At 48.8% G+C, this 27,071-nt stretch overlaps 1 protein-coding gene across 2 annotated transcripts in view; it reads left to right on the forward strand.

Annotated features, from left to right (window-relative positions):
* The window catches only part of RGS9 (regulator of G protein signaling 9), a 69,018-nt gene that overhangs the window by 4,331 nt on the left and 37,616 nt on the right, over nucleotides 1-27,071 (forward strand). Inside the window, exons 2-9 of one of the 2 annotated variants that reach the window (XM_038546791.1) lie at nucleotides 6,351-6,447; nucleotides 10,542-10,592; nucleotides 12,254-12,360; nucleotides 12,563-12,614; nucleotides 12,865-12,923; nucleotides 13,966-14,042; nucleotides 19,770-19,851; nucleotides 26,902-26,973. In XM_038546791.1, coding sequence (XP_038402719.1) covers nucleotides 6,351-6,447; nucleotides 10,542-10,592; nucleotides 12,254-12,360; nucleotides 12,563-12,614; nucleotides 12,865-12,923; nucleotides 13,966-14,042; nucleotides 19,770-19,851; nucleotides 26,902-26,973 — 597 coding nt within the window. The remainder of the gene's footprint in view (nucleotides 1-6,350; nucleotides 6,448-10,541; nucleotides 10,593-12,253; nucleotides 12,361-12,562; nucleotides 12,615-12,864; nucleotides 12,924-13,965; nucleotides 14,043-19,769; nucleotides 19,852-26,901; nucleotides 26,974-27,071) is intronic. The other variant, XM_038546792.1, reaches the window with a different exon arrangement.

A 27,071-nucleotide genomic window follows, 5' to 3' on the forward strand; every position in this document is an offset into this window, starting at 1 on the left:
GGCAGGGGGGCAGCTGTCCTGTGTGTGGCCAGGCTTGTTAGCAGGAGCACCTTCTCTCTGTTAGCAAAACAACTCTGTGGTTCTGGGTCACTCCGCCTATCTTTGTGTAGAGAGAAGGACTGATTATTATCATCCCCCTGGGAGCCTTCTCCGGCTGGAAGGAAAATTCTAGCCCAGAGATCTTGCACAGTGAGTGACAGCTCCTTAATGTGAGGAGCAGCGTGGGCGTGCAGGGTGGGCTGTCGGGGCCATCAGAGCCATCGTGTCTGCTCCTCTGTGATATTGGGGTTCCCTGGCACGCCTGCAGTCACGTCGCAGCACGTTGGCTTCTGAGAGAGGAGATGTGGGGCCGGCACCCTCTTCCTGCCACTGTCCCCCAACACGGGGTCATGGGTGGCCTGGTTGTGCGGCATTTATCCGTGCCGGGGAATGAGAGTTGGCTGAGTCTGGTTGGGAGTGGGCTTGACATTTGCGGGTGGGGAAGGCCGGCCTCTTCCTCATCTCCCGGGGACGCCCACGGGACACCAGGGGGAGGTGTGACAGTTGGCAGCTATTTGGAGTAGAAAGGCCATGGCTTCTCGCCGGCTCTCTGGAGAACTTGGAAATGGTTGGGATTCTCTCCTCTCTGCGATGGGCAAAGGGGTTTTTCTCTTGGGCTGGATGATAGAACACAGAGTCTACTCTTTTTTTTCGGGCCACCATGACAAACTATGGGGGGCCCTGTGGCTTAAACAACAGGAATTTCTTTCCTCACAGCTCTGGAGGCTGGAAACCCAACACCAGATGTGGGCAAGGTTGGTTTCCTCTGAGGCCTCTCTCCTTGGCTCGCAGGCAGCCGCCTTCTCCCCGTGTCCTCACCCGACCTTCCCTCCGTGTGCGTCTGCGTCCTAATCTCCTCTTCTCATAAGCACACAGCCCTATTGGATTAGGATCCACCTGATGACCTCATTTTACCTTAATTACCACTCACATTCTGAGGTACTGGGGATTATGGGTTCAACATGTAAGTTTTGAGGGACACAGTTCAGCCCATACCAGTGAGAGGCTCTCACTGTTTCCTTGGGTGACTGGGGAGACCCCTCAGAGGACTTTATGTGAGGAAAGTTCTAAGGAAACTTGAGTGGAATTGCACTGGGCTGAACGCCCTCAAAATGTCCTCGAGGTTCATGTAACGCTCCCTCCTCCCACCGGCCCTTTTTTTCTGTGAAGGGTGACACACCTGCTGCAAAGAAATGTGACTCCCCTCATTGTGTTTTTAAAATAACTCTCATTATTCCTCCCCTGAAGATTATTTTCAAACTCTTTATAACTAGATTTTTAAAAAAATGTGACAAGAAAGAATCCAATCCACTGACTTTCTATCCGAGGAACTCAGATTTCCAACTCATAAGGCAATTTCTATTTCTTCAATATCTGGGCCCCCTGTTTCTATGAAACATTGTTGTTTCATCCAAAAAGTTTTTGAATAAATATGGGATTTCATCTGGCAGCTAATGTGGGAATAGAGGAGGCCTGAGTCCTTGTGTCAGAAAATTCGGGCACTTCTGGAGTGGCCTATAATCCGAGGCTCATGGTTAGTTGAGAACTGCAGAAGGAGTGACCCCCATAACCTGTAGCTCCTCAGGGCCCCATGTCCAGGGAAGTGCTGGCCTTGCCGCTTTGTTCCCTCGCTGTGGCAGGCTCTCCGCTGACCCTGTGGCCAAGACTGTGTCAGGCCCTGGCACTGCAGAAGGCCGAGGATGGCAGCTCTGAATGGACCCGAAATGGATAGTTTCTGTTCCAGAACAATCTGTGAGCCAGGAAAGTGGGCAGATGGACATGCACTCATTCTTGCTCCCCAGCATGACCGTTCCCCTCCACTGCAGCTGGGTCAATCCCTCTATCATTCTTTTTAACATTGTGTTTTATTATGGTAAGAACACTTATTGTGCGAATCTACCCCTTAAATTCTGAAGTGTACAAGCCATATTGCACAGCAGATCTCTAGAGCTTATTCACCTTGGTTAGCTGAAATGTGATGCTTATTGGTTGGCAACTCCCGTTTCCCTTCCCGCAGCCCCTGGCACCACCATCCTACTCTTTGATTCTATGAATTTAGGTGCCCCACGTAAGTGGGATCATGCAGTCCTTCTGTGACTGGCTTATGGCACTTGGCAAAATGTTCTCTGGGTTCATCCTTATTGTCGCACACTTATTGTCACAGAGTTTCCTTCTTTTTAAAAGGCTGACTCGTGTTCCATTGTATGCCTGTGCCACATTTTCCTTATTCATTTGTTGACGGACATTTAGGCCGTTGGCATGCCTTGGCGTTCATGAGCCCTGCTGCCGTCAATACGGCAGTGCTCGTATCTCTCTGAGATCCTGATTTCAAGTCTTTGCCATATACACCCAGAAGTGGGATTGCTGGTAATCCTGTTTTTGATTTTTGGAGGAACCTTCATACTGTTTCCCAAGCAGCTGCACCGTCTTGCGTTGCCACCGACAATGCCCGAGGGTGCCAAGATCAATCTCTTCATTTTTCTGCCTAGAGGACCCCGGGGCCTTCTCAGGCCATCCCTCCCTTGGATAGGAGCCCCTTCCTCACCCCCGAGGGAGATCCTGTTCACCCTCCATGCACATTTTTTGGAGATCTTCTCAGCCATCCTTCTCATCTCTTGGCTTCTATTCCAGTTGGCACCTTCCTGGTGATTCGGTGCCTAATTCAGCCTGCACTTGCTATCTGCTGAATAGTCTGTGCATAGCACCATACTAAGAGCTTTAAAAGCTTCATGTTGGTTAATCTTTAAGACATCCCTCTGATGATAGAGGTACTATTGTCATCCTCTTTACAGAGAAATGAGTCTTAGTGAAATTTCAGTGATTTACCTAGCTTATACCTTGAGTAGGGATTTGAACTAGGCTTTTTCTGCACCCAGATCTCTAGCATTTATCTTAGTTAACTTTTTATTTTCATATAAATGTCCTCCCAGCCCTCTATGGACCTCTTTTACCTTGTTGTATCACCCCCCATAGTGCTGCACACTTAATAAAGCTCAATAAATACCTGTATTTGAATGGCGAGGAGAATAGAGTTTTTGTTCCCAGGCATCTAAAGAGGGAGAAGTGCTTGCTCATGACCTGGTGGGGGGTGGGGGGGGTGTGAGGGGGAGGAGGAGAGGCAGAGGGTGAGGGAGAAGCAGACTCCTTGCTGAGCAGGGAGCCCAGTGGATGTGGGGCTCGATCCCAGGACCCCAGGATCATGACCCGAGCAGAAAGCAGAGCGGCAACCGACTGAGCCACCCAGGAGCCTTGATAAAGTATTCATCTTTATGCTCATGTATCTTTATGAGTATAAAACATATCTGTCCCTATAAGGTATTTTTACACAATTAATGGGATTCTAAGAGATTACAAAAGTGTGTCAATTACTTGGGCACAGACTATTGGTGTCCCGTTTTATGGTAGAGAAAGGATATGTAGAGAGGTTAAGTGAAATCCCACAGTTAGTAGAAAAAGGAAACCCTACAGAGCTGTGAGAACCGTGGGTTTCTTTTCTTTGTACCACAGCCCCTGTGCAAAGTCTAAAAGGACTGGTAATTGTAAAGGGCTGTACGGAGTGGGAGAGTCTTATTTCATTTAAAAGCAGGAGAATAATGATGATATAACTGAGTTAGTTACATTGAGGGGAAGCAGGTGAGTCAGTGACCTGTTTTGGTTTGGGTGGAGGCTAGAGAATGGACAGGTTGGGTTTGGGGTACGGCCCTCCGGGTGGATACATCTAGCTGTATGCAGGAGAGGGTTTCTGGATAGAGAAGGACAGGGAAGATTTTCGTTCCTATTTGCCCATTGGTAATCTGTGCTTCTGCTCCTGCTGTCCCCGGAGCCTGGAATGCCCTGGTCCCCCCCTCCCCCTCCATTCTGGTGCCTGATTCCTATTCATCTTTTGAAGATTTGCTGCTGGAGTCCCCACTCCTGACCCCCCTCCTGGCACTGTAGTGTTCTTCACGATACCATGATCTCACCTTTGTCATTGTACTTCCCATGTTGGTCCATCATCACATCCTCACACCAGACAGTGAGCTCCTTGGGCTTGGGGACTGCATTGCCTTATCTATGGTTTTCCAGAGTCAGTTATGACTGGCTGGTTGTTGAATGACTGGCTGACCATCGCAAGCACCCAGCAGGCTGGGGGAATGTGTGGTTTCTTCACGGGTGAGGGGTTTCCTGGGGGAGTGTGAAGCTTGAAACCTCTGACACATGAGGTCCTGTCAGTGTCCATTGTAAACATTGACAGGAAATACATCTGGGTTTATCTTTTTTTTTTTAAACTGTGCCAACCCAGTCTTTCTTTCTTTCTTTCTTTCTTTCTTTCTTTCTTTCTTTCTTTCTTTCTTTCTTTCTTTCTTTCTTTCTTTCTTTCTTTCTTTCTTTCTTTCTTTCTTTCTTTCTTTCTTTCTTTCTTTCTTCTTTCTTTCTGATTTATTCATGAGAGACACACAGAGAGAGGTAGAGACATAGGCAGAGAGAGAAACAGGCTCCTCGCAGGGAACCTGATGCGGGACTCAATCATGCCCTGACCTGAAGGCAGATGCTCAACCACTAAGCAGTTTGTTTTGGCATCCCCCCATCCGGTTTGTTTTAAAATATCCTTCCATTGATTTCACTTCCATTTAATTTTCTAAGGTGGAAAACATTTTTTTTTTCTTAATAAAATTAAAAAAAATACAGAGCATCAGGGCCATCCTCGTGGATGTCCTCCTGGAGTTCACTCTTCCTTGGACAGGTCACCGATTCTCTTTGCTTCACCCCTCCCTCTGATACTCATGACTAATCCATAGCTCTGACCCCTGTCTCTTTCCCTTGGGACATTCGGTTTCCTGTCACCTGCCTGACCCGGTGGTGGCTCTCTCAGTCGGCATTCCAAAAGCAGAAGCTTTTGCTTTCAGAAAGTGCTCCTTCCTTTGCACTTCCTACATTTTCTATTTTGGTGACTGGCGGCTCTGATCACAGGAGTGCCACCCTCACTGAACAAGTCAATCACTTGCAAGTACAGTTCACTCGAGTTAACTAGAGCTCCAAGAGCAGTGCCCTCCTATCTCCCCTGCCCTGGCCTTCGTGTATATATTAATTCATGCATCAGCTGCCTAGTGAGTACAACCTACGTGTCCAGCAGTGTGCCAGCACGCACAATAACAGCATCGGACAACAGCAGACAGGACACCTGTTCTTAAAGAGCTTACTTTCTAGGGACAAGGGAGACGCACAGTAAGCAAGGTAATCAGTAGGTAGAGAATTTCCTATGTTAGAAGGTGGGTGCTATGGAGAAAGCGAATAGGGGAACAGGAATACTACAGGTGGAGTTCCAGGTTGTAGCGTTAAGTACGATGGTCAGGGTGTTAGCAGAAGAAGGTGGTGAGTGAGTTAGCTACGTAGGGAAGAATGGTCCAGGCGTAAGGAATAGCCAGAGCAAAGGCCCTGGGGCAGGAGGCTGGGTATGTGCTTGGCATGGTCAGGGAACAGCAAGGTGGCCAGGGTGGCTTGGATCGGAGGGAGCTGGGGTGGGGGGCAGTGGTAGGAGAAGAGTCAGGGAGGAAGAAGTCCCAACCATGCAGACCAGTAGGGGAGCTTTCCCATTGCCTCTGAGTGGAAATGGCCATTGCAAGGTTTCGAGCAGAGGAGTGACACGTTCTAAAATAATTGAAAGACTCTCTTTGGCTGCTCTCCTGAGAAGGGGCAGAGGTGGTGGGGGTGGTTGTGGTGGGGGGAGCCCCACTATTTCTTGCTGGAACCATTGCAGTAGCTTCGCAGGGATCTCCCCGCTTTTCTGCACCTTCTTCAAACATCAAACTTCTTCATACTTCAGCATTCTTCTCTCTGTCTCGGGCCACATTTCCTGAGCATGGGCTGAATTATGCTACTGCCCAGCAGTCTCTGCTGGAGCAAAATTCACGCTCTGGGATGGCATTCGAGGCCCATGGTGATCTGGTCCCTACCTGTTGTTCCTGTTTCGTCTGCCCCTGATGTCTGCGCTGCTCTCTCCCTGGATGTTGGCTCCTGTGTCTTCTCACTTTCTGTCCAGCAAAATCCTCATTGGCTGAGTCTCACTTTCCCCTCTGGGCCCGTGAGTAGCTCTACATTGGAGCACACATCTCTGAGCCCCCCACACCCAGTGAGGGTGTTTGTGTCTGGGAGGCACACGCTGAATCTGGTTGTGTTGTGGTTCCTCAGTGTCCATCTAGGTTGCAAGCTCCTGGTGGTAAGCTCCCTGTATTCATCTTTGCACCTTTTTCTCCCTCCATGCTGCAGAAAGGGGCCTTGCTTGGCTTTTGAAACAGTTCTGGTCAGCCAGTGGTTTTGGTTCTGTTTTGCAGATTGAAGCTTTAGTGAAGGATATGCAGAACCCGGAGACGGGGGTCAGAATGCAGAACCAGAAGGTTCTGGTCACCAGTGTCCCTCACGCCATGACAGGTAATGTATCTTGGGACATAGTCTTGGCCTGGAACTGTCCACATGCAGAGGTTGCCAGTCTATAGCTGGAGGTCCAAGTTTAGCCTATGGCATGCATCTGTACATCAAGTGTTATTGGAACACATCCACATCCTTATTTTTAAAAAGATTTTATTTACTTTGAGAGAGAGAGAGAGAGAGCGCGCACAAGTGTGCGTGCATGTGCAGAGGGGAGTGGCAGAGGGAGAAGGAAAAGCAGACTACCTGCTGAGCAGGGATCCCAATGGGGGTCTCCATCCCAGGACCCTGGGATCATGACCTGAGCTGAAGGCAGATGCTTTACCCACTGAGCCACCCAGGTGCCCCCCACATCCCCACATCCCTATTTATGTATTATCTTTGGCTGCTTTTGTACTACAATGACAGACTCAGGTAGTTGTGCAGAGACTGAATTGTGGCCCACAGAACTGGAAAAACTTACAGCCTTTTACAGGGTAAGTTTGCTGATTTCTGGACCACAGCCTCCTTCTGGGGAAGGGGTCAAAAGGAAAAGGAGAAAAGGAATCAGGAGGTCACTTTGTGAAGCCATCCCTCCCAGGAGGTCATTTAAAAAGCTTTTACAGTCACTTTCTGTTTGCCCTGTTTTAATTAAATCAGGTGGCGTTTAAAAAAAAAAAAAAGTACATCTGGCAGAAAAATATTGGTCTCTGCTCTACCCTTTTCTTATTCCTATTGACACCTTTAGCTACCCCATGTTGATGGCACCAGGGTCTCTTTTCTCTGGATGTGGGATAAAGGAACATCATTTGAGGATGTCCACAGAAGGGATCTGAATCGCAGAATAAGAATGAATTTTTATTAATATGTTGTATGTGTTTTATGATTCTGGTTTTTCAGTGGAGAGTATGTTTCCTAATGAGACAGTTGTCCTCAGAAACAGATTTTCAAAGCACCAGCCTGGGACTCGCCACTCTGCACCACTCCTTGTGACCCTGCACTCTCTCCCCCACCATGACCTATTTTTCACTCAGGGTGCCCTGGTCTTGGCAGAGGCAAGCTGGCTAACAGTGTCCCATTTCCTTCTGTCTGCTTGGAAGGAGTGCCCATGCCAGCAAAGTGTTGCTCAGGGTTCCTGGAGTGCAAGCAACAGAAAATCAACCCAGCTGGTTGGAACAAAAGAGCCATTGATGGAATGGGACAGAGTAGCTCACAGAAGGAAAAGGAACTCTGATGAGCCACACTTGGGAAAGGCTAGGAACCAGAGTAGCACATGGTATCCAAAGAGCAGGGATTGATGGGCAGACTTCTCAAGGTGGCTCTGCTTTCCCCCAGCGTTTAAGATGTCCCTGGGGCAGTTCTTCCTAAAGGCATCCCTGCCCCTGCCTCCACTCCGCTCCTGGTTGTCATTCATTCTGGCCTGAATTCTCTGCTGGATTGGGAAGCCCTTCAAGGGGAACTATCTCGTCTTGCTCATCTGGGTAACTCCAGGGCTTAGCATAGCTCTTGGTCAGGGTGGAGGTTTAACAGAAATTTATTTAATGCAGGAGTCAGTGCTCCTCGAGCACTGTGCAATAAGTCCTGGACGTTGAGTCAGGTGCCCTGGGGTTGAACCCTACAGGTACCTTTTTAAAGCTGTGTAGCCTTTGTCTTAATCATCTCACTTTATTTATTATTTTTAAAATATTTTATTTCTTTATTTGAGAGAAAGCTCACGCACACTCCCACACACACAAGCAGGAGAGCAGCAGAGTGAGAGGGAAAAGCAGAATCCTCACTGAGCAGGGAGCCCAATGTGGGGCTCAAATGGTCCCAGGACCCTGGGCTCATGACCTGAGTTGAAGGCAGATGCTTCACAGACTGAGCCACGCAGGCGCCCCTTAATCTTCTCATTTTAAAAGCAGGAATAGCAATCCCTGTCTAAGAGAATGATTGCGGGAATTAAGTGAGGTAGTCCTGTGCACACCGTCGGCCAGCATGGATGCTTGATGTGTGGTGATAGCTAGCAGTTTCCCACACTGTGTCACTTAAGACCCACGATAAAGTTTGGGGTAGATGTGACCATCTGCATTTTGCAGCTGGGGCCATGGACGAGCAGAGGGGTTCAGCAACCTGTCCCTGTCACTAAACTTGCACATGGCTGAGCTTGGATCTGACCCCAGCAATGTGACTCAGGTGTCCATCCCCTTATCCATGGTCAGCGCACATAAGCTACTTTCTTTCCTTGCACACGGGGCACCCTTGGCTCCTGGGTCTGGGCGAGGTGGCCCACCCTGCTGTGTTTCGTGTGGCTGAATTTCGGCTGCCACTGGAACAGGACTCAGGGAGAAGCCTTGGGTCCTGCGTCAGCATTAATGCACACAAATTGGGTAATCAGCATCTAACTCCTCGGATGGCAGGTGACCCAGACCTCTGGGGATGAAGGTGGCTGACGTGGGAGCCTGCTGCACTCTTAGCATACACCATGTGGTGCAGATGCTGGTGGCCCTGTAATCTTATTTGGTCTATTTTAGGAAGCAGTCAAGTGGATGAGAAAACCCTTGGCTCCTTGGTGGAGAGCGCTAATCAGTCTGCTGTCTGCCTGAGTCTCTCTCTCTCTCAGTCTGCATACCTCTGAGTGGCATTCAAGGAGACCCGGGGTGGAAAGTCTAAAACATCCAGTCCTAGGAGTTTAAGGAGGATTTTAGATGGAGAATTTTGCTTTAGAAAAGCCAACAAGGGGTGAATAAAACAAAAAGCAGCAGAGGAGATCCCACTGAAAGGAATAATGGTGGGCATGTGGGCATAGACAGACAATTTGTGCCTCATGGCACAGAGAGGAAAGTAAGAATCGCATGTTGTTCACCCTTAGCTGTGGGCAGGTAATTAAGCCTGGAGAGTGAGTGGGTCTTATAAGGGCCTTCTCTGGAGGGGCCCAGAAGACATGCCCCTTCATGACCACTGAGGAGAGAAGTATCATTTGGAATAGTCTAGCCACAAGGACAATGGCAATGGTGTCTCAGACCCGGATCCTCCTTCTCAGTATGTTCTTTGGGTCAGTCCCCGTGTAGGCAGGGACCCAATGTGACCTTGTAAAGCAGGCTGAAGTTGCTGGAAAATATAGCCATTGGTATTTGCAAGATGGCATCTGAATTGGGGTAGTTGGTTCCAGGGCATCTTGTCTTTCTTTGGAGATGCTACTGGGCTCCTTCTACAAGGAGCCTGTTCTGCTTATGGGGCTGCAGGGCCCAGGGTGAGGAGGAAGCACATGGTTTCCTTGGGGTCCTATAACAGTTTTAGATTATTGGTGGAACTTGGCTTGCTTTGGCCCTTAGATAAAGCTGAATCCTTGGGGGGCAGGTGGGAGGGGTGCTTGTGTCCTGATCTCTCCTGATCTCATCCCTGTCTGCCTCTCCTGCTTCCCCCATGCCCCCACCAGTCCTCACTCTGCATTGTTCCCAGGCCAGCCTCTAAGACTTGCAGACTCCCAAGTGGAGTCCACATCCCATTGTCCAAAGTTGTAAGTCAACCCATAGTGTTACCAAATATGTCCCATCCTTCTGCTTTGACCAAAATACCTTCACAGTGACCTGACAGGTCAGGTCTGAATTTAGAATGTTCTGACTCCTCAGAGTTCTGCCTGGGAACTTGGGAGCGTAGGAGAACCATCCCCTCACTCTTAGCTCATTCCCACTTTTCCTCCCATCTCTTGCTCTGACTTACCCTTGTGTGACCAGACTCCATCTGGAGCCCCACAGACAGCATGCCTTGGGTCTGTTTTTTTTTCAGTGTTAAGACTTAGGCTATTTACTTTTTATCTGTTGAGTGACAGTCAATGCACCAATTGTAAGGTAAGAAAAGAAGTACTACAAGAGAGGTAAAGATTGAGGGTGTGTGTGGGAGGTTAAACTAGCAGACTGGCTGAAGTCAGATCTTGGATGACCCTGAATCATGGCTGCAGGGTTTGGAGTGAACATAGTAGGGAGCAGTGGAGAGGAGTCCCTGAAAGTTGTAAGCAGAAGAGGGATGAGATCGCAGCTGAGCCCCGCAGAGACTCAGGCAACAGCATGGAGGAGGGTGTAGAGGTCAGGGGATGTGCTCGAAAGCTCTGACGATGGCCAAATACTTCTGGTTTGCAGGAAGTGATGTTCTACAGTGGATCTCCCAGCGGCTTTGGATCTCCAATCTGGGTGAGAGCTCCTCAGGCACTCGGTCAACAAGGATGGCCATGTGTGCAGCGCCACCAATGAATCTCTGGAGGGTAGAGACGAAATGGAGGCTTAACCTTTGTCTCTGAGAAATGGACATTGGAGAGACAAGGCATTCATGTGCAAAACAACCAGATCAAAAGTGAAGGCATGATAATGGGGGTGGAGGGATTGTTGTTTAATACAACAATATTGAGAGCACGTAAATAATAGATAATTGGAGAAGAATCCGCCAAGACAGAATTCTTGGAGGGGGTGATGCACACATATAGCTGATTTCGAAAGAAGGTTATGCTTGGGAATTGCGGAGGGGAGCCCGACGGTCTGTCTTCCCAGAGGGGACACTAGCCAGAGCAGTGGTGTAGAGATGGAATGAATGAGACAGGGAGTGGGAACGAGGGGAAATTGGGAGACATGACTTCAGCTGGGTGTGCAGGGCAGGGGAGGAGTAGGACTATAGCTGGCATGTTTGCAAATTCCAAGTTGTTGTTTTTTTTTTTTAAAGATTTATTTATATATTTGAGAGAGAGAAAGAGCGTGCGCTCACATGGGCACGGGTGGGGGAAGGGCAGACTGAGAGGGAGAGTCCTAAGCAGAGTCTGCACTGAGCCAGATGCGGGGCTCGATCCCAGGACCCCAAGATCCTGACCTGAGCCGAAGTTACAAGTCAGCTGCTTAATCAACTGGGGCCACCCAGGCGCCCCTGCAAATTCCAAGTTTTATCTGGGAGACAAGTCATAGGAAGCCATGGGGGATTTTTGAACATGGCAGTATGTATGATAATCATATGTAAGCGACGATGTCTGCAGCAATTTGAGGGGTGGATTGGAACAGAGAGACTCTAAGGAACAGACTTCCCACTAGAAAAAAGACTTGGTACAACAAGGCATAAAAAAATGAGACTTGTCAATGATAGAGGGAGTGAGACATGATGTAAGAAGGAGGGTTGGGGAGAAAGTCTTCTCAGCTTTGAAGGCTGAGATATGGGATGGGATGTGGGTTGGGTCCTTGGGCCGGAGGACTGGAGGTGGAATTCTTTCTCAGTGATCTATGAAAAGACACCTGCTTCATTGGGGCTTCTGAGAAAGAACCAGGAAGGTTTTCCTTTAACTGACACAAATCCAGAAATAAGACTGTGTTTTCAAGCACACTGGAGGTGGGTGGGAATTAAAGGGAGGTGTAGAGGAGTTGGGGGCAATAGGGGTGGGATCTGGGCCTGGGATGCAAGGAGAATTGAGCTTGGGATAGAAGCTGGCAATAAACATGGCTTCCTCTTTCCTTTTTTCTTTGAGTGAGGAACTTTCTGTTGATCAGAGACGTTCTTTCCCTGCGCCTCAGGACTTCTCTAGACCCAAAGGGCCCAAAGAAGCTTCTCCATATACCTACAGTGGACCACCTGTGACACTGGCTCCCCTAGACTTATGAGTTGTCATTCTGGGGATTGGGCTGAGGAATCTTCTTCTTACCATCCCTCCCCAGCTGATATTTGCCTATGGCCAAGTTCAGGAACCACTGTCCTCACTCCTTGGATGAAGTGCCATTAGGATGGAAGCACCTCTCCTGGAGTTTGGAGAACTGTGTGGGGGTTGGGCAGTGAGCTTCCACCTTCTGTATCTGCTCTTAACTTCCATGTGTCTTCTCAGAGGCACAGAACTTGGGGAACTTTATTGTCAAGTATGGCTACATTTATCCCCTGCAAGATCCCAGAAATCTCGTTCTCAAGCCTGACAACAGCCTCTACCGATTTCAGGTGGGTTTTGGTCTTGACCTTGGTGTTATATGGGAATAACCTTACCTGAGAAGGTAATTGTGTGGTTTCATATCATCACAGATCAGAACTTTAGAAAGAGTGGGAGGGGGCTAAGGTAGTTTCATCTCAAGCCACAGGACTGGGGGCTCAGGGGACAGTCACAGCCTAGTGTTTAAGCATGGTTTCCTGGTTTCTTTTGTAGACACCATATTTCTGGCCCACCCAGCAGTGGCCTGCTGAAGATACAGACTATGGTAAAACTCTACCTCCCCATGCCTTTGGTAGTGCTTAATACGCTACTTATTTACTCACTGCATTTTGGTGACATTTGTCTTGCTGTCATCATGACCTTTATGTCAGTTCACATCTGTATTGGGAGTGTTCCCAGGGAAGGGAGCAGGGGTCTGCTGAGACTTCTCCCCACCAAGCCAACCACAGCAGCCTCATGCAGATGCAGTTTTAAAATATGATGATGATGGAAAATGTCGTTGCTTTCTTTTTCAGCCATCTATCTGGCCAAGCGAAATATAAAAAAGAAAGGGATTTTAGAAGAATATGAAAAGGTACAGAGATGCTTTCAAGTATAAGCTATTATAGTTGGAATAAAGCCTTGAGTTGTTTTTTCCTCTTCCCCCTTTGTGATATCACATATACCCTCATTGTCCATCCATCCATCCATCCATCCATCCATCCATCCATCCACCCTTGATCCATCTGTCCACTCACTGTCTATCCATCCATCATCCATACATTATCTATCCATCCACCATCCACCCATACACCATCCACTATCCATCCACCATCCATCCACCAACTCTCCATCTATCCACCATCCATCCACCATCAGTCCATCCATCTATCCTCCATTCATCCATCCAGTATCCATCAACCCACCATCCATCCATCCATTTGTTTGGAAGCAGCTTGCTGAAGTAAATTCTTCCCCATGTCAAGCTTCAGTTTCTCCTGCTATAACAGAAACCCTTGTCTCAGTGTCTACTGGACACACAATAGCTACTACCTTCCTTTTGCTGTCCTAAAACAATGAGACAATTAATATGCATGATAATGGATAGTATGTGATGAACAGATTTGAACTTGAGTGTGTGATGAGAAAACAATAGTGTAGCTTTTGTTTTAGGCCAGACGAGTTAGATTTCTCAAAGAACACGCCCTTGCCCTCAAAAGGCTAGATTTCTGGGCAGACAGCAACAATATTGCTGTGTTTTTATTCTTTACAAACATGCTTTTAGAAATGCCAGCATCATGCCAATCTTAGGACTTGTCTGTGCATTTGTGATGCTCTGTCATTGAATATTGAGTTTCTGCATTTTCTCCCACTGTATTCTCCCTTTCCTAATAAGATTTGGGATATATTTATTTAAAAAACTTCAAGCCAGGGTTTGGCTTCTGTTGGCAAGGCTTTCTGAGAATTTGGTGCTACCCTTTGAATGAATGCCTTTGCAAAGCCAGGATGGGAGATCATTTGGCTGGGGTGAGGCTGTAGCAGGGCCAGGGGCATGCCATCATTGACTTAAAGCTTTCTACCCTCTGCACACAGCATATGTCATGGGGCTCAGTGTTCTTTTTGTTTCCCATTTCTAGGAAAATTACAATTTCTTGAACAAAAAAATTAACTACAAATGGGATTTTGTCATTATGCAGGCCAAAGAGCAATACAGGTAAGTGAAAGGTCACGTTTGTCCACTAGTCATCCTTCCTTCCTCCTTTCCTTCTTTGTTTCCTTTTGTTAAAATAAATCTTTACTGGGAACTTCTGTGTCAGACTTTAGGCTAGGCATGGGGAACATGGAGGCACAATCTGGGGTCAGGTGGATGAGCAAACAGGCTGCAATGCTACACTAAGATGGGGGCCTCACACTGGGGTTTCCAGAAGGAGCGGGGGAAACCACATCAAAGCAGATGGAAGTCTTCAGAATCTGGAGTCAGGGGAATGGCCACTTGAGGCAGCTCTGCATAGCTGGAGCAGAGAGCCTAGAGCCTGGAACTGACGGATGTGAGACCTGAGATGTCAGCAGGAGCAGCTCGTGGGAGGGTTTTGTGCTAAGGGCCACGGGAAGCCATAAAGAGATTTTAAGTGGATTCGCACGGTAGAACCACCCACTGCTGCTCTCATTTGCCTGCTGTCCACTTCAGAACTGGAGCCGGAAGTCCTTATGAGGGCTTTGCCTTGTCTAGGAGAGCCAGACGTAAATGTTGAAGACAGTGAATCAGGCAGGATGAGATCAGAGGTCAGGCTGTTACAACAAATAGCCCCCAGGTCCCAGGAGCACAAAACCATAGTGCTTGTGTTACATGCCCACTGTGGGTTAGCTGGGGCCCTGACATGCTTTGTGCCCCCTCCAGGACCCATGCTGAAGGAGCAGCACCATCCAGGCTTTGCCTGTTGCTGGAGCAGAGGAGACAGAGCCTGTGTGGGTCACAAGTGATGCATGTCACTTCTGCTCATAATTCCTTAACCAAAGCAGCTCCTATCATTGTGCCCAACCTCAAAGGAGTTTGGATGGGGAGGTACAGTCCTATCGTGTGCCTGTAATACAGAGGAGTCAGGAATATCTGGGGACCAATGCCAGATATTACCAAACTGGATAAGTCAAGCTGGCCTGGCCTCACTCACTCTGGCAAGTCCATTTTCTGGAAAGGTCTACCTTTGCTGGTGCATAGTTGAGCTGGACAGTGGGCTCTCATCAGGCAGCCTTAGTATTGGAGTAGTTGGAGATTAGTTAGGTCTCTCTAGAGAAACAATAGGATATATATGTATGTATGTATATCAAGAGTTGTACGCTAAGGCATTGGCTCACACAATTACAGGGGCTGAGAAGTCGCAAGACCTATGGTTGGCAGGCTGGGGACCCAAAGAGCTGGTGGCGTAGGTTTGTCTGAAGGCTGGCAGCCTGGAGGTCCAGGAGCTGATGTTTTAGTTGAGTCCCAAGGCAGGAACAGACTGCTGTGTCAGCCCAAGGGCATCAGGTGGGAAGAATTCCCTGTCATTTGAGGGAGGATCAACCTCCCCCTTTCATTCCATTCAGGCCTTCAACTTAACATATCCTCACTTGAAAACACCCTCAGTGACACATAATATTTGAATAATATTTGACCAAATACCTGGGTGTCCCGTGACCTAGTAGTTGACACATAAAATTAGCCATCACAAAAGGTGAGCGCTATTATGCAGGTGTGCCAGTTTGGGAAACACACAAATTCCAATGGCAGATGGCTTTATTGCCTGGAAGGGAAAATATCTGTTTTGAGGCTTTAGATTCAGGTAGAGGAGCATTACTGAGAGACCTGGTGTGGGCCTTTCACCACTGACATGTTTCTGTCTGGGTATGTCTGAGACAGAGCGCTGCAGGGAGTGCTCTAACTTCCCATCACTTGTATTTGTTCCTAAGGCTTCTTTTGGTGAAGTCTGTGTACTGTCTCCTTTGCTGTTGATGAGAGGGAAGTGCTCACAGTAATTCTGGTCATCCTTCACATCCACAAATAGCGAAACTGAGGCTTAGAAAGTTTAAACAGTCCTCGGCAAAGTCACTCTGTGAGGTAATGGTCAAACCTGGGCTAGTATTACTTTGAGTTTCTGCTGGATTCCACACTGGGCTGCAACCCCCTTATTCTTCCCCAGCTCTCTGCTCTAAGTAGGATAGCCCAGGGATCCTGAGTCCTGTAGACCTTGACATATGCCTTTCAGGATACTCTAGCTCCCTGCCAGCTCGGGACTATTCTCAATGGCTCCCACAGGCCCCACCAGTTGGGCCTTGGCCTCAGCCTAGATAAAGCTGTCTTTTCCATGTCACAGGACGTCCCCTCCTCCATCACTTCTAGATGCCTTGGGATGAGCAATTCATAAAAGGCTCTGTCCTTCTGAGATACTGGCTTTCCCCACTAATTCCATTGCTTGACTCAGAGGCTGCCTCCGATTCCAGATTTCGTGTCTCCAGTGGCTAATTTTGTGTGTCAACTTGTCTAGGCCATGGTACCTAGATAGCTGGGCCACCACCAGTCTAAGATGACACTGTGAAAGTATTTTTTTTTTTTTTGAGATTTTAAAAATTCGTGAGCAATCTTTATACCACTGTAGGGCTCAAATGCACAATGCCGAGATCAGGAGTCTCATACTCCACCTACTGAGCCACACAGGTGTCCTGTCAAGGTATTTTTTAGGTGAGATTAACATTTACATCAGTAGACTTTGAGTAAAGGAGATTACCTCCGTAGTGTGTGTGTGTGGGCCTTATATAATCAGTTGAAGGCCTTAAGAAAAAAAGACAGGTTTTCTGAGGAAGGAGGAGTTCTGCTTCCAGATTGCCTTTGGACTCAAGTTGCAACATCAACCCTTCCCTGCATCCTGCCTGCTGGTGTGTCGTTCGTAATTTAGACTTGCCAGCCTCCTCAATAGTGTGCTATTCCTTAAAATAAATTATCTACCTATCTGTCTATCTATCTATCTATCTATCTATCTATCTACTCTCCTACTCTTTCTGTTTTTCTGCAGAAGCCTGATCAATACAAACACAGGGTCTCAATAAAATTAGGTTGGCCATGTAGGTTCACTCCTGAGGTAGCCATTTTGTTATACTGAGCCTTTCCACATAGACCTCTTTTCTGAATCCCGGATTCAGTATCTAGCTACTCACTCAACATCTCATGTTGATGTCACGGCTCAAACTTAACTTGTTCATATTTGAATATTTCTCTCCCTCATACCCCAAACCTCTTCCTCTGGTGTTACCCACATCAGTGGAAGGAGCCCCATTTACCTCCCGTCCCCAAGGCCCCATAACCAGTGTCTAGTCATCCAGTCCTATTGCCGACTCCTGGCAAAACTTCTGCCCACCTGCTCCCACCTCCCTGCCCTGGTTGAAACAACTTCACCATGAAACAACCAGGCCATGGCCGTGTCTTCCCAACTGGTCTCTCTGCTCCAATTTGCATTTTTGAAACACAAATAGGGTCCTCTTATCCTTCAGAGAGAGATCTCTCAGTTCAAATGTCTACTCAAAAGAGACTTTTCTAATTAGTTGTTAGGGAACACACATCGTCCTAAGACTCAGTGGCTCAAAACAGCAACAATTTCTTTATTATCTAAACAGGTTTCTGTCGATCTGGAATTTGGGAAGAGCTTGGCTGGGCAGGCCTGGGTCTGAGTCTTGTAAGTGGCTGCAGTCCAAGGCTGGAGCTGGAGGCCTGCAGCCACTGGCTGGGCATTTCTTGCCCTCATCTTGGGGCCTCTGGACCTCTCCAGGTGGCTTGGGCTTCCTCCCAGCATGGTGGCACCAGGGAAGTCATGTTGCTTACAGGTAGTTGGAAGCCTCAAGGGCAAGTATTCTAGGGGAGGATGGCAGCTATCCCGCCCTTTATGGCCCAGCCCCCCAAATCATAGAGCGCCATTTCTGACATTACTGTGTTGGTTGAACCAGCCACAAAAAACCCACCTGGTTTCCCGGAGGGGAGGACATGAACCCTCCTCTCAAAGGAAGGAACATCAAAGAATTGTAGACATATATATTTTTTAATATTTTATTTATTCATGAAAGACACAGAGAGGCAGAGACATAGGCAGAGGGAAAAGCAGGCTCCCTGCAGGGAGCCTGATGCAGGACCCAACCCTAGGACTCTGGGATCATGCCCTGAGCCAAAGGCAGATGCTCACCACTGAGCCACCCAGGCACCCTCATCTGATTACCACTCAAAGGCCCCATCTCCAGACACCATCGCATTGGAGGTTAGGGCTTCAATATATGTTCTGAGGGGCACACAAAAATTTAGTCTATAACAGTCTATTTGGTGCACCAATGTACTCTCAGCACTTTTTTAAAAAAGATTTTATTTTATTATTTATTTGACGGCGGGGGGGGGGGTCGTGGGGGAAGAGAGAGAGAGAGAGAGAGCCCAAGCAGAGGGAACAACAGAAGGAGAGGGAGAGGGAGAAGCAGACTCCCCACTGAGCAGGAAGTCTGATGCAGGGCTCAATCCCAGGACCCTGAAATCATGACCTGAGCCAAAGTCAGCCACTTAACCTACTGAGCCACCCAGGCACCCCATACTCTCAGTACTTTGAACATAGGGGGAGATCAGTGAATACATGAACAAATGATTTATTGATTGATTGATTAAGCAATACTGTTGCTAAAAGAAAAAAAAAGATCATAATATGACAACCTAAGATTCTTTCTTGTTTACTGGTTCTTTCGGATTCCATTCATCACGACTCTCCTCCAAGTACATCTGTCCCAGCAGAGCCAAAGAGCAAAGCCAGAAAGGACCATTATTGTCAATTAGCCACTGACTATTTACAAGGCTCTCCAGCATGATGGAAACGCTGCAGTGCCTTAGGCCATCTGTGGCCCATCCTCCTGAGGACGTGGGGTAGTTAACCTGGTGGAAAATCCAGTTAGGTTGGCAAGGGGAAGTTGAAGTGACAGTGTTTATATTTAATTTCCAGAGGAGGTTGGCAAAACACCCCAGTGGAATGGCACTCTCCACCCATCTGGCTCTCTAGATGTGCTGACGTTATTCACAATACATTAGCTGGCAAATAAATCTGCCGTCTTGTGGAGGGCATGTGCGTCATCCCACGTTGCCTGGGAAAGCAAGCCTCACCGTGTGAGTGCAGGTCGCTGTGGAAATGGTGCTGAATGGGACCTGTGGCCCGATAATTACCGTTGCCCGGCTTCCGTGGGAGGAAAGCATGGCATTGTTTCCTCTCCATAATGAGGAGAGGGGGAGATGGAGATAAGGGAAAATAAATAGCCTTTTACAATAATAAGTTGGGTTTGGAAAAACCCTGACTTGTCATGAACTCTTTGAAAGGACAGAGTGGACCCAACAGGGAGGGAGACACACAGATCCCTGAGGCCCAGCATTTTCCCCATCAGCAAGCTCTGGCAATGCCTGCTGCCTGCTTGTCCAGACGTTGACTGTGTTGTCTATCAAGGCAGGGAGAAATTAAGCTGGGTAGTCAGGTGTCAGCCCAGAATGTCATCCACACTCGCCCTGGTGGTGAAGGTGGTGGCGGTCTGACTCTGGGGCCAGTCACCGCGTAGCGTGGTAGCTCTCAGGCAGAGCTGGACTCTGGGACCAGATGCCTGTTCAGATTCCACCCTGACCCTTGCTGACAGTGTGACCCTCTGCAGGGCATTCAGTGTCCCTTTGCTTCAGTCCTTGGAGCTGCGAAGTCAGGGGGGCAAGGTCACTGGGGGCATTGAGTTAATACTCGTGTGATATTAGTGTTGACGATGATGATGATGATGATGATGATGATGATGATGATTGCAAACGCAGATTATTTGGAGAGGTGGGGAGAGTGGACTGGGTCATCAGAAGTGGGGTACCTCACTGAGCAAAAGGTGCAAAGTCTTACTGGCCTGTATGTGGCTTTTGGCTTCTCAGGACTGGAAAGGAAAGAAATAAAGCAGACAGGTATGCGCTGGATTGCCAGGAGAAGGCATATTGGCTGGTCCACCGATGCCCTGTGAGTATTATTATCCTTCCTGGTTTCACCCATTTTATGCCTCCCCATCTCCATCCTGTACTCTCATTATCCCTTTTCTGGCTCATTTCCTGCTGTGGCTGGAACTGAAGGAACAGGAGTGGTTGCTCAGCATTGGGTAAGCGTCTAAGTGCCTCTTGGTGGAAGAGGAAAGACTGCCTGATGGAATGAGCTTGTGGCTCATCTGGTGGTGGTGGGTCTAAACAAAGTTACCTATGGGAGGAACCCAAATGAGCTTGCCTTTTATGAGGGGTAGATTATGATTTTGACTTTTTTTTTTTTTTTTGCCATGATACCTTGGAAAAGGGACACAAGAAGAAAAAACTAGTACCCAGGTTCTACAGAAAATGCTGTAGAGAACTGGAAGTCTGCATAGCCCAGGCTATGCCTTGCATCTCTTGTTCCCTCTTCCTTTTCCAGATCCATCCCCAGCAGTTGAGATGGGAGGAAGTGTGTGCTGTGCCTCACTGCTCAGAGCACAATGCATCTATAGCTCAGGGACTCTAGGGACCCAGAGAGACAAGCTGGGCATAAGTGATGTAGCTTGCTACGGCTCATTACCGGGAATGGTCACCTGCTGGGGTTACCTCTGCTGTCTCACTTTCCTCCTGTGGCAGATCCAGGTGCTGCCTTTGGGTCACTGGAGGTGGGAGATGTGAAAGGGAATCTGGAAAGTGAAGAGGTCAAAGCAGATGTGCTTCCTCTTCCTCCTTTAGCCTTCCCGCCTGCCTGCTTACCGAATTCTCAGGCCAGAAAGTGAACTGGGTCAGCCATGGTGCCAAAGCTTCTGGAATTTAGAACTTTGACCTCATCACATTTTGGCCATTTTGCTTATTTCCTTTCTACATTCAAAACAGATACACATACACTGTTCCATCTGTGGGGGCATTGGTTTGCACAGCTCGTTGCTGAGGTTAAGGTCCTGGAGTTGGTTGATCCCCAAGAAGCTTGTTTGGTTTTGCTTTGTGTCAGGATTCGTCCTCTAGACAAATCGGTTAGCTGATGCCCGATAGAGGTCACCAGGGCTCGGTGAAGGAGTCCACAGCTGGGATGACAGGGTACTGGAGGAACAACTTACATATACGCCCCTCCCTGTTGTAGCTCAGGAGTGAGATCTTTGTATGAGAAGGGTGCTGTCATTGCTCAGCCTTCTTTCTGTCACCTGTTCCTGAAAGGGGAGCCTGGGTGAGATAGGGGCACATGGCAGGGAAGCCTCTCATTTGGCAAGATGCCCTGGTGCCTGTGGCACTCGTGATGGAGGGGATCCTGCTCCTTGCAGGGTGGAGAACAGATCCCCTATTATGTGCAGAGACTCCATGGGGTGGAAGGGCCAGTGTGACTGTGTCCCTTGCAAAGTGACATAGACCGACTGTGCACAGGACCTGCCTCGGATCTCTCTCCTCCCCTCTGTCCCTGTAGCCAGCCAGGAGGCCTGTAGGGAACAAAGTGAAAAGCAGATGATCTGAGTTCTCCCAATTTCTCCTGGGGCAAGCTCTCAGTGCCCACACCAGGCAAATGGCGCAGAGTGGCCCCTCACAGTATGATGCAGAAGTCCCTAAACTTGACAATGTGACGCTATGGTTACTGCTTCCACTATCACCTGCCTTGTTTCCACCCCCCACCCCCACCACACTGCTCCCACTTTCTCCCACCTCCATCGCCATCACTGTCACTGGTCCATGATTATGATCATCATCACCATCATCACCACAGCAGACCTGAACTGAGCACATAACTATGTGCTGGGCACTGTGCTAGGCTTCACCTGCATTCGTCCTCTTGTTTCATCTTTGCAGCCCCTCATGAAAGGTGATATTAGTCCCATTCTGCTGATAGGGAAGCTGAGGCTCAGGCATATTGCCAGAGTTGCACAGCTACTGAGTGTCCAAGGATCTGAGCCCGCAGACTGCGGAGCACCGTCTCCTGGTCCCTGTGCCCTTTTGCCTCCCACCACAACGTTACATGATGTCTTAGCTCATTGAAGGCCTTTTTGGAACCTCCCCAGTCATTAGAGCATCGTGTGAGTCACTGCTGCTCTAACAAACATGATGCCAGGGTGCAAAGGTACCCAGTCCGTGCTTGAGAGCACTGGGGAGCCAAGTTCACAGGGAGGTTCTGAAGTACCTGGAGCTGTCGTAAAACCCTGTGGACACAAAACTATTTTCACGTCCAGTCCTTGCCAGGGCTGCACCCCTAAATCAAACTGGACCATCAGCCAGAGATGAGGCTGGGGTGCATCTGGGTCCTGCTTTCCCTGACTTTCTCAGAACACTGTCAGCCTCTTGGTGGAGTGTTCTGCTTGAAGAGTGTCCTGTCTGAAGTCTGTCTCAGCCTAGAAATTGAGCAGTCTCACTGACAAACCCACGAAGCCCAGGAGTTTAGGGGCTGTCAGACTGTCTCCAGGAGACCAAACAAACTGTCAGTTCAGTGGGAAAAAAGCCAGCCAGGCAAACAAAGCTTTTGACTCCGTGGAGTGTAAAGCCGCCAGTATGTGGACCATCTATAACCAACTGTCATAGAATGGGACATGGATTGCTGTGTCTCAGCGGTCCCCCTCTTCACTTGTCTGTTCATTGATCTGTGAAACCTTCATGGGCCCCAACTTGGTGCCAGCTCAGTTTGGTGCTGGGCATAAAACAACAGCTAAATGTCATCGAGCACCTGATACATGCCCGCATTAAGCTCTTGGTGTGGATGATCCCATTTACCTGATGACGCTGCTGTCAAGTAGGGAGTATCCCCATCCCTGCCACTCAGATGGGGGGTGATCCAGGCTCAGAGAGAGTCAGTAGGTTGCACAGCGCTGGGATGTGAATCCACATCTGTCTGATGTGCTGCCGCTGTAGGATGTGAGGTCCACCCCTCCCAGCTTGGGGGGCACAAGATCTAAATTGCCATAGCAGGTGAGCAGCATCTCCTGGAGGTAAGGCCTAAGTGCTGAGGGGGCTCAGCGAGGGGTGCTTGACTCAGGAAGTGCTGGTGGCGGGGTGGTGGTGGTGGTGGTGTGGTGCCGGATGCTGTATCAGAGAGCTCATCATGGGCAGAGACCAAGACCCGATGTGGGTGGTGGTGGCTGAGGATTGTGACCCAACCCCTGCCCTGAGCCCAAATGCTGCCTGTGACTCAGCATCCATATGCTGGGGGCAGGTTAGAAGGGGAGAACAGTGAAGGAAAACGATGTTCCTCTCCCATGTTTTACCCAAAAGAAACAGAGTGCAGATGTAGGCAGGATGCAAACAACAGTTAATTGCGTAAATCAACAGAGGGTGAATGGTTCCTTTAGAGAAGTCATTTTGGGGCCTTCTGTGCATCTTTGCTGCACCATCTGGGACTTCTGGGTCTCCCAAGGATAGGGTCCACTGACGTGCGGACCATGGGTATATGGAGGATGTGGTCCAGGGACAGAGGCAGTGTGTGCTCCAAATGACACGGTCACTTGTCCGAATATCAAGCTAACTGGCCATCACATCAACCACAAACCCCGACACTCACCAGAGCAGAAGGTGTCTGCCTTCCATTTCTTGTCGAGGTTGGGCTGAATGTCCAAAAAAGAGAAACAACAAAATAAATTTGAATAGATAAAAAGACAGATAGAAGCATTTAAATCTTTACATATGAGCTTATATCCACATAAAGGAACATAATGAAGCTATTAAAATTGTATTTTTAAAAATATTTTGTTTTATTTATTCATGAGAAACAGAGAGAGAGAGAGAGAGAGAGAGAGAGAGAGAGAGGCAGAGGGAGAAGCAGGTTCCATGCAGGGAGCCCGATGTGGGACTTGATCCTGGGTCTCCAGAGTCATGCCCTGGGCTGAAGGTGGCGCTAAACCGCTCAGCCACCCGGGCTGCCCTAAAATTGTATTTTTAGAAGGCCAATTATTGATGTAGGAAAATGGTCTGACATTTAATGTTATATCATAAAGGCAGACGGAAAACCCACATACTCTGATTCAAATGAAAAAAAATCCGACATCTATTTTGTGGGTGCCCACGCTGTGCCAGGTGCTCACTCAGCAGTGGGGATACCTGGACACTGAACCACGACAGACGATGAGCCTGTGCCCTCAAGGAGCTTACAGTCTGACGGAGAGCTGGGGACAGAAGCGATTGCACACACGAGTGCATACTATACAGAAGGGCAGGACGCTGGAAGGGGGCAGGGGTCCCGTGTCAGCGCGGGGTCTGGGAGCACCTCTCTAGGGAACTCATGTTCCAGCCAACATCTCCCAGTGCAGCCCCGTCTCTGTCTCTTTCCCCTCCTTCATCTTGTTCATGTAGCTATTTGGTATTTTATCTCTTGCTTTCTGTCCCAGGCACCAGAAGGGGCTGAACTAATATGTTAGGGAAAAGAGTGATGATGGAGAACAGAAGAGGAGAAGGGACAGGAGGGACATGGTGGAGTGTCCCCAAGCAGTGTCCCTCAGCACCAAGCCTGGTGTTGCCCTGGGGATGTCGCCTCCTCATGGAGCAGTTGTTGGGCGTACAGGTTCTTTCCTCACCTGAATTATGATGCATTTAGGAAGTTGCCTCTTTGACTTATGCCCAAGGGACGTTCTCAGGGCATCACAGCCTGGCACTCACAGGGAGAGGGGTGGCTGTCTTTGTGGGCTTTCTGCGTGTGGCACTGGGGCTGGATGGGCCTGCTGGCGGCCCACAGCAGGGATTGCTCTGGTCTCCTGCACACCGCAGGCAGCTCTGGCGAGTACCCTCCTGTGTGCCAGAAACTGCAGCGCCAGTGGCTCTGCAAGTGGCAGGGGAACAAAAACTTGATTCTACTTGATGAATAAATGAATGAATCAGTGGAGCCTGGGAGTCTTCCAAACCAGCAAAGGTGGAAAGGCAACCCCCCTGGGGAGTTTTGAGGGCAGGGCACCGGGATGGGGCCACAGCTCAGTTGGGAGCAACTGAGATGCTCGAAGGAGGCAGGAGATGGGGAGACGGGCTGCCAGGAGGGCACGTGTGGCCGTCTGCACAGTGCAGGGCAGCCAGGAGGGGCTGGCACTGGACAGGCTGGCAGGATCCTAAAGCCCACGGGGCGGCCACAGCTCTGAGAGTCAAGGCCGTCTGGTCTGCGCGGCGGAGGGCAGCCCTGTGCTGATTACGGTTGTGCAGGTGCACCAGGGAGCACTGGGGCAGCCGAATTTATATCAGAACATGGGGCAAGTTTGAAGGAAAGATTTGGAGAACTAACACAAGACTTGAGCAGACAAGTGCACTGAAGCTGCTGAGGTTGTAGGGGTGCCAGGAGCATGGTGGGCATGTGTGTGTGTGTGTGCGCGTGCGCGTGTGTAAGTGTGTCTTTGGGGGTAGTTCTTTGTACCAGATGGAGAAGACAGTTCCTAGAACTCACTTTAGGGATGTGCACGGATTCTCATGTCCCCCTGCCCCCACCTCCATGCTGGGTTAGATCCTGTTGAAGGCTGGCTTGGACTTCCACATTGTCCCTCATAGCACTTGTCACAGCTGTAATTTATCATTTGTGGGATAAGTTGCCGAGTGGCTGCCTTGCCCACACGACTGGAAGTGCCTCGAGATGCCAGCTGGGGATGCCTTGAAGTGTCACATTCCCCACAAGCTCCCCAGGCTGAGCACAATGTCAGCCATGGGAGTGCCTGATAACATATTTGGTGATGGAGGTCCACATGTGACGACTGAGGTGAGGACAGCCACTCCCTTCCCCTGTCTTTCCCCACCGATTTTTCTACTGCTTTCTTTTGTCTCTTCCTTGCCTTGGCTGTGTGCCCAATATCTGCCCCCTGTGGTAGCCTGCTGAGCTAAGTAGGCGGATTGAGCAAGTAAAATAGAGGATGCCCAGTTAGGTTTGAATTTCAGACAAGCAGCAAATGATTAATGTCGCAATATTTTTATGCTTATTGTATATTTATATTAAAAACATATGGAATGTATTTTTATGTATCAAAATTGTCATTTGTCTGAACTTCAAACTTCTCTGGGCATCCTATATTTTATTTGGCAACCGTACCTCTGAGCTAAACACGTGATTGATGTTATTGAGGTTGAATCTGTTGGGGGGAAAGCTCAGTGGCCTCCTGCCTCTGCGTCAGGGTCATAGGCCGGGTTGATCATATGTGTTGGGAACTTGATGGTTGCCTACATCAAACTAACAGAGAAGGAAGTGAAAGACTCAGCTTGCTAGTCAAGGAATTGGGGAGACCAAGCAAGGTTGGCTGGAAAGTTGGTTGTCTGACAGAGAAGGGGACTGGTAAAGCCTGAGGGGCCCCACTTTGGCCCCGGCCTTTACATACACAATCCTAAAATGAACATAAGCCATTGCTCAGTAATTGCTTAGAGCTTTGCACATCAACTTGTTAAATCCTCAACAAGAACTTGACATGTAGGAGAGATCACCTCCATTTCTCAGGAGGGGTAGCGAATGTAGTGAGAGGTGGTTTCCAAAATCTTCATCACAGCTAGGAAGTGGCAGTTCCAGCATTGGAAACCAAAGGTGCTGACTGAAGCCTGGATTCTCCAAAGCACCGCACTGTAGGGTGGGGAAGGAGCACTTCCAGAGGAGTTGGGAGTCCTTTGTACTAATCCCAGTGAAGTCTTACTGAGTTTGAGTTTTATCCATCCATCTATCCATCCATCCATCCATCCATCTATCCATCCATCCATCCATTCACCCACCCATCCTTTCCATCCATCCATTCATCCATTTATCCATCCATACATCCATCCATTCATCCATTTATCCATCCATACATCCATCCATTCATCCATCCATCCATCCATCCATCCATCCATCCATCCATCCATCCATCCACTCACTCCTACACACACCTATCCATCCCACTGTATTGGGTTTTAGGGATGCCACGGTGGTGGAACAGCCCCATGAAGCTTACTAGCTCATCCAGAGGGTCTTTGAATAACTGTAGTTCCCCATGGGCTAAGCCACAAGCCCTTCTTAGCTCAGGCTCATAATTGGTAGTTTGACCAAGGCCTAGAGTTAATCAGAAACTGGAGAGTCTTCCAGTGGTGGTTCTTACATTGTTTTTCTTCCTTTTAGCCGGGAATGAACAACGTACTAGACTATGGCCTGGACCGAGTGACCAATCCGAATGAAGTTCAGGTAAACCAGGTAGGTCTCTGCTGCAAACTTTGGGCAGGGCCTATGTCACGTTCCTAGGCTGGGAAGGTGTCCACACGATTATTGTCTATTTGTGCCTGTTGGGGCAA

This window comes from Canis lupus, chromosome 9 (genome assembly GCF_011100685.1).
Source record: "Canis lupus familiaris isolate Mischka breed German Shepherd chromosome 9, alternate assembly UU_Cfam_GSD_1.0, whole genome shotgun sequence".
Classification (NCBI taxonomy): Eukaryota; Metazoa; Chordata; class Mammalia; order Carnivora; family Canidae; genus Canis; species Canis lupus.